Here is a 7,566-nt window from a genome sequence, read left to right as displayed (position 1 = left end):
CTGCAAGCGGGATATACAAAGTATTGTTGTTTTCTGTGCAAGTGGGACAGCAGAGACAGGAAAAACCATTATGCCAAGAAAGACTGGCCTACTAGAAAGCACCTTAAACCTGGCACGAAGAATATTCAACATGCTCCCTTAGTAAAATCTAAAGATATCTTACTTACACCCTTACACGTTAAATTGGGTTTGATGAAAATTTTTGTAAAAGGCTTGTCTAAGGATGTAAATGGCATGATTAACATTTCCTAAGTTCAGCGAGGCAAAAATTAAAGAAGGAATATTCGTGGGACCACAAATAAGGGAGGTCTTGACTGATCCGAATTTTATAACAGTGTTGAGACCAGTCGAGCTAGCCGCTTGGTCAGCCTTCAAGAATGTTGCCGAAAACTTTCTTGGAAGTCATAAAAGTGAAGACTATATCAGCATTGTGTCTGAAATGCTCATGGCCTATAAAAATATGGGATGTAACACGTCACTAAAAATACACTTCCTTCACTCTTATTTGAATTTTTTCCCCGAAAATATGGGAGATGTCAGTGACGAGCACGGCGAACGATTTCACCAGGACATCCCGGCTATGGAAAAGCGATACCAAGGAAAGTGGAGTCCATCTATGCTAGCAGACTATTGCTGAACCCTGCAGAGAGACTCTAAAGATACTCACAAGCGCAAATCAGGAGCAAAAAAAATAAATTGAATTAGTTTTGAAATTTTGTTAAGTACCCCTCATACTATAGAAGAATTATGTAAAAAAACTTTGTTAAATAATAAAAAAACCTGACCTATCAAAAAATTTTTTGGATTCATTTCGTGTTTATGGATACTAAATACATATAAAAAAATTGGCTATGCTTAAGGGACTGCAATTAAAAAAATAAATGTCGACCAGTGTTATTTTAATGTTAGGGACTGTTTGTAGTTTGTTAATTGAGAAATGTATATAGTAGGTCTTGTTAGTGTTCAATGAGAGAAGATTTGTATCAAACCATTGTTTCAATGTGTTCATGCTATTATTTGCTTGTTCGTTAACTATATTCCAGTCGATCCCATTCACTATGATAGCTGTGTCGTTGGCATAGGATATTATATTTGCCTTCATCAGATATACATAGTTACATAAATGGCATCTTAATAAAATAACTGCAAATAAATAACTCTTATAAACGGACGACATTATTTAATGCTGTGTAAGAAGCAACCGCACGCAACAATAACAATACAGAATACAACAAACAAATTTGAACCATGTTTTCCATTTCATAAATTATGTACATTGTTTTCTAGTGGTTAAATAAATTTTAAAATTGTGATAAATGGATCATTTGGTTTGGATCCCAATCAGTCTATGTCCAGTTTCTTGAACGATCCTTCGACCCCGAAAAGGTCCCCTTCGTTCTTGGCCTTTCCTGGTCTCAAAGACTCTGTGACTCGCAGCTTCTCTTCAAGGAGGTAATAGTCCCCGTTGGCGTTGACTTTGGACACGGTTTCATCTGAAAAATTACAAAAAGATAGCGTAAATAAAAGAGTTATTGAATACAGTTTGACAAATAATGGTCACACATGGAAGGATGGAATTATTTATTTATTAAGTTAAAAGAAATTTTACATTTCACTTTCTTAACTTAAATTAAAGTACATACAACATTAAATAAGTAGTTTTCTAATTTTGTTCTGATAACTTAAGAGTGAAAAGTTTTTTTTAAATACATTTATACTCTCCGTTTTAAGGTTATCTGGAAGGAGATTGTATATTTGTACACCCTCGTGGCCAATGCCTATTTTTCCACTTTCACTCCTTATAGTATTTGTGTACAATTTGTTATGTTGCTTAGTATAATGTTCGTGTACTTGTGACGTTTGTTTAAATGTTGTGTTTGTGTGTATAAGTCCATTTTGGATTTTGTAGATTAGGAGGCATATGTTGTATTCGTACAATTTTCTTATTTTCAAGAGTTTCATTTCCTGTTATAGCTTTTTGTGGGAGTGTCCGGGTTATAATTGAAGAGTTTTTTTAATAACTTTGTTCTGTATTGTTTGTAAATCATTTAGGTATGTAATGTATTTGTTTCCCCATATTTCTATTAAATAATTTAGATGGGACTGGATTAAACTAAAGTATAATCCCCTCTTTACCTCTGTTGGTAGGAGATGGGCAATTCTACCAAATACACCAATTAGTGGGATGATTTTTGCTTTTAATTTTTCTACGTGTTGTTTAAATGTCAGATGTTTATCAATATGTGAGCCAAGGTATTTTTCGCTGTCTAGAATAAGATTAGCAGAAGTATGGAAGAACGATGTTGACAACACGCGTTGTGTGCACTTACACGTTATGTAATTATACTTGTATACCTGTATATTCATTATTGTTTTTACCATTTTAAAGAAATAAATAAATTAATAAAAAATTTCATTTATTTTATGGACGGACGCTACCGAAAATAAATATCTTTCTTTTGGCCTTATGGGGGGAGGGTAAGAGTAACACCGACCCAGGACCCATTCATTTGATAAGCAACACATCTGCCATAAGTAATCCCAAGTGGTTCGCTACGTTTGATGACTTAGCAGGTATACGCGGGTTGAGGTTTGTCCAGGTCTTGGTTACGGATGCATACGTGGCGGGCCGGATTGGGGGAAGCGGGTTGGGGAAGACCCTGTGACCTCTCCAGCTGGAATATCTCGACCCATCGCCTTGCACTGCAGTGGGCGGTATAGATTCATGCGTTTGTCACTCCTGGACACATTGATACATTTTCCTTCCCAGAACCTCCTCTCATCATCAAGACCCCACACCGCATCCCCAAATATGACATAGACCCCGAGGGAAATTATTTAATTATTTTTTGGAGCGAATGTAATTTTTTTTAGTGCCAATAATTATTAAAATAATGCGCTCACTTGCAATATCCTTTATGTTCGGTCCATCTCCTTCAATTTCCTTGGGCAGGCAGGATTTTCCCAGCTTCTCGAAGAGCGCGTCATTTCCCTGGCTGTGCACCATGAACATGGCATTCAGCTCCGGCTTCATGAAGGGCTTCATCAACGCCAGGATAGTGTTCACGAATGGTACAGGCCGCACGAAGTGGAGACCCTTAAGGCGTACTGGCATGGCGTCCTTGAAGTGGAAAGATATATATATGAAGTTGAAATTAAAAGTGATGTTGGAAAGATGAAATTGAAGCTAAGAGAGATTGTTGGTGCAGGGCTATTGTATGGATTAGTTCGACTTTGGTTTTTTGAGCAGATTCATTTAAGAGACATGAAAATATACCTGTAGATAGGTGAGGAATTTCTTCATGGTCAAAAGCCCGAGTCTTGCTACGTGACCAAACATAACTCCGTCCATGTCGAAGATGATTACGAACCCTTCTGCTGTTCCCTGGAACCATAAAAAAAATTGAATAACATTGATACGGATACATAATATGTGTGTTAACAGCATCCAAAATAGTCCCAAAACAGTCCCAATCCAGCCCCAGATGTCTAATGAACTCACGAGAGGAGAACACACACCAAATGACAGATCTGGTGAAAACTAAACGGACAGGACTACTACTGAGGTCTTACGAAATATATAAGAATATGCAGCAACTCTACTAATCATCAAAAATAATAAAAATCAGGTTATTCAATTAATATTTCAGTTCTTAAGGCATTTTTTTAACATAAACTCCACACAAGAGACCCTGAGGAAAATAATTTCACTGAGGGTCTATTTTTTAGGAAAGGAATGATAGGAAGTTCTCGGAAGGTCAAAGATATGAGGGTTAGGTAGGAATCTAGGGATCAGTTTGTCCAGGAGTATGTATGAATATATCCCTCCCACTGCAGCGCAAGGCCATGGTTCGAGAGACCAGTTGGAGTGGTTAAAGGATCTCCTCAAACCAGCCTCTCCCAATCTGGCACGCCACGCATCTGGTTGTCAAGGGCATCCTAAACACACCTCACCCGATGTTGGGGCAACCCTGCTAAATCACCAAACGTACCGAAACACTTGAGGTGACCTATGTCAAAGGTGTTGGTTATCCAATAAATGGTTCCTGGGCGGCGATACCCAAATCCACCTCCCAAATTGTAAAAAAGGCATGCAGAGGAAGTGTAACAATAATTTCAAAAATAAAAACGATACAAACAATTAAATACTTACCATTTCGTATGCAAATATCTCTTCTACGTCTAGAAAGGCTTTCAGAGCTTCAGTGAAAATGAATTTAGAAGGGTCTGAATCCTTCACTTTGACATACAAAACACGTTCACCATTCTTTCCCAGCTCCGGCATGACGGCATATGATCTGAAAAAACAAATTATACTAATCGATAACCTGCATATTCTCCAATTATTAACATTATTAAAAATCACTTATTCTATAAGCTTTCGCTAAAATATTAAAATGTTTTATCGACAACTCAATTTTTGATGATCTTTTCCATCAAATTCTGGCATGACGCAGGGGTCTGTGCCGGTACCTGTTTTATTTATACTATACGAAAAAAGATCTTGAACCATTTTTATTTTTAATTGCACGGTGAAACAATGGAGTTGTGTGGAATTTTTAACACTCTCAATTTTTTTAAATACACAATTAAAGCAAATTAATTACATGATGTTAAATGCATTGACAACGGCAGGGTTAGATGGATGTCTTTCGGCAAAGAACTCAAGCACGTGGGTCCTTATAGTGTAGTAGGTATCTAGCGTCTGTTTGGCAAACTCGACCCTGTAGTAGCAACTGTGGAGGAAGAGGATCAGAGTTTGATCTGAAAATATAAGCAATTTTGATAAGAATTAACAATATAATTTTTTTAATGTTTTGTAGTGCATGCATGTTGGAGGTTGCTACCTTGATAGTGACGGAAAGATATGCACTTTTGCTACAAAAACCTTAGAAAACCACAAATAGAACGAACTTAGATTTCGGGTTGTAATATCTAAACGAATGTGAACACCTTTTTCATTTATTATATGTGAGCTGCCATAAACTACTTCCCGACATCCGATCGAGCTGAAACTCGACAGATAGACTCGTTGTCGATAACAATGCATTCTATCAACTTTTGGTGGTAATCAATTACATAAATAAATCCGATGACAACAGTAGATAATACAGGGTTTTCCAATAAGAGGTGTTATTTTGAATAGCCCGCTATTTCGGTAGATGTTACTTTTGAAGCTGTCCTTTTTTAACATTTTACAAGTAAAAACTACGCCATTGATAAAAATTGAACAATACACGCTTTAACAACGCATTGAAATTATTAAAATTCACTTGAGTGAATCAAATGCATATCATCTTGAGTGATGAGGCCCATTTCCACCTCGGTGGCTTCGTCAACAAGCAAAATTGTCGCATCTGGGGCTCGGAAAACCCCAGAATTATTGTTGAAAAGCCTCTCTTTCCTCAACGTGTGACTGTTTGGTGCGGTTTATGGTCCGGCGGAGTCATTGGACCTTACTTTTTCGACAATGAGGCTGGAGCAACAGTTACGGTTAATGGATTGCGCTATCGAGAGATGATTAATGATTTTTCATGGCCAAAATTAGATGGTTTTGATCTGGATAACGTTTACATTCAACAAGACGGCGCTACGTGCCACAAAAGCAACGAAACCATTGATCTTTTACGATTGAATATCAAAATAACACCTCTTATTGGAAAACCCTGTATATGTCGGTCCTACCAGATCAAAATTTGGTGACGTTTGACTCCAGTCCTTTGTAAAAGGGCACAATCCTGGGTTAAACAAAAAATGTTTTAAAATAGATGTGGTGCAGTAAAAAAACTTGATGTTTTTTATTTACGTTGTTATTTTTTGTAATAGCGTGTAATGGGTGTAATTTCCTCATGTTACTGTGACCCGAGCAAAGAAGGACACAGATTCTAAATAGTAGTATAAAATTTTAATGATTTAATATACTTGTAATTAGATAGTTGACTACATTTATAATAAGCTGATACACGATCTAACTTCTAACTACTGGTTTTTATTATAGTACGGACTATCTTATTACATGGTAACAGTCATACATTATAACTACACGGAAGACTCGACGCTACTTCGTATATAGCTTCGTTATTGCTAATAGAATTGCATAATCATCTCGTTAGATAGACTCGTTGTGGATGACAATGCATTTGTTGGCACTCACGCGCACACCCGCACACCGAGAAAACTAATTGAAAAAAAAATTGCTAATTTATTAAGAATGTCTTCAAATTATTCGTTATCCGGTTAAAAACGGGATTGCAAACCCTTAACGAATCAATTTATAGGATTACTGGTAACCTTTAAGTAAATCATCAATGTATGTTTTATCAACACTTGTTTTTATTTTTTTTTACATTTTCTCATTTCGTCATTATACATTATTAAGACAAACACACGTGCATGAACACGTGTTCCGATATTATACGAATTTAGTAAAAGTTTATAAGGATGAAGAGAATAAAGTATCAATACTCAATTTTCCCATACGCGCATTTCTCTTAAATTGAAAGAAATTATTAAAATTTACATCAGAATATATGAAATAACTCTCGGTACCACACAATTAGGATTAAGCAATGGTTCACTCATTTTAGTCATTCCCTGGGGAGGAAGGTTCAATCCCCAGTCAACCCATTTTATTTTTTATTTTTAAAAGACATTTTAAAAGTTTAAAACAGTCAAACCCAAAAAAAAAGAGTTCTCAGTCAAATACACCGATAAATATAAATATATATATACAGGGTGTATCGGCAAGAATCCGACAAACTTTAACCAGCTATTCCTCAGCACAATTGGAGTAAAAAATGTTATGGGCGCTTTGCTGTCCGGTAACATTTTTTTCCATTAAAAACAAAAAATAAATAAAAAATCCACACTCCGTCACTGTCATTTGCATTGTTTCTCGTGTTCAACAGCTGTTATTAGCAAGTGTGTCAAAAAGTGTCCTCGCTCTTTTGTACACACTAAATAATAATAGTTAAAAATGAGACGAATGGTGCCGTGCCATTTCGTTGTGATTGTAAAAGCGCGCCAACGTAGGTACGTACGTACATTATTCAACGAAACTCGAACAAAATATTGCCAGATGGGTTTTCAAACTTTGACAAAGGATAAAACATTGGTGACATGTGGTGAAAATGTGAATAGTAAATTTTTTATTAAAAAAAAATGTTACCGGACAGCAAAGTGCCTATAACATTTTTTACTCCAAATGTGCTAAGGAATAGCTGGAGTTTGTCGGGTACGTGCCGATACACCCTGTATATTACAGTAAAAAAAATGTTTTTACGGGTAGATTATTTAAATATTAGCGCGCTCCATCTTACATTCGTATTTTTATATTTTTATTCTAATTGAACGCTTACTACGGAGTCTCAAACGCAATAACAATATATAGACAACTAGGTGCTAGTAGTTTTTATACCAATCCCTAAATAAACACAACAATTTACCTGACACACTCGGTAGATGCGGCTGTTTTTCGACCCACTCTCTAATATTGTCAAGATCTTCTTGCTTCAAATCTGGATTCTTCTCGAATTCTTTTTCCACCGATATCTGCGTTAACGCCAT

The 7,566-nt window shown here is 36.2% G+C and overlaps 1 protein-coding gene across 1 annotated transcript; it reads right to left on the bottom strand.

Moving 5' to 3' along the window:
• Positions 1–1,341: 1,341 nt before the first annotated feature.
• Positions 1,342–7,566, bottom strand: LOC149413282 (alpha-tocopherol transfer protein-like). The gene is made up of 6 exons (XM_089645452.1): positions 7,446–7,566; positions 4,608–4,764; positions 4,154–4,298; positions 3,278–3,385; positions 2,905–3,121; positions 1,342–1,493 (listed from the first exon to the last, which is right to left on the bottom strand). The coding sequence occupies exons 1-6, from the start codon at positions 7,564–7,566 to the stop codon at positions 1,342–1,344; spliced, it is 900 nt and encodes a 299-aa protein (XP_089501578.1).

Source organism: Hesperophylax consimilis, chromosome 22 (assembly GCF_061612785.1).
Source record: "Hesperophylax consimilis isolate HC1 chromosome 22, BYU_Hcon_1.0, whole genome shotgun sequence".
NCBI classification, from domain to species: domain Eukaryota; kingdom Metazoa; phylum Arthropoda; class Insecta; order Trichoptera; family Limnephilidae; genus Hesperophylax; species Hesperophylax consimilis.
The sequence above is the reverse complement of the archived record's forward strand: the minus strand, read 5'-3'. Positions and strand labels throughout refer to the sequence as shown.

Bases quoted from the DNA above. Each gene is read 5' to 3' on its own strand.
- LOC149413282 (XM_089645452.1), bottom strand. From the start codon at position 7,566: ATGGCGTTAACGCAGATATCGGTGGAAAAAGAATTCGAGAAGAATCCA. The intron at 3,386-4,153 runs GTAAGTATTTAA...TTATGGTTCCAG, and splicing joins AGATATTTGCATACGAAATG to GGAACAGCAGAAGGGTTCGT. The intron at 1,494-2,904 runs GTGAGCGCATTA...GTAATTTTTCAG, and splicing joins GAACATAAAGGATATTGCAA to ATGAAACCGTGTCCAAAGTC.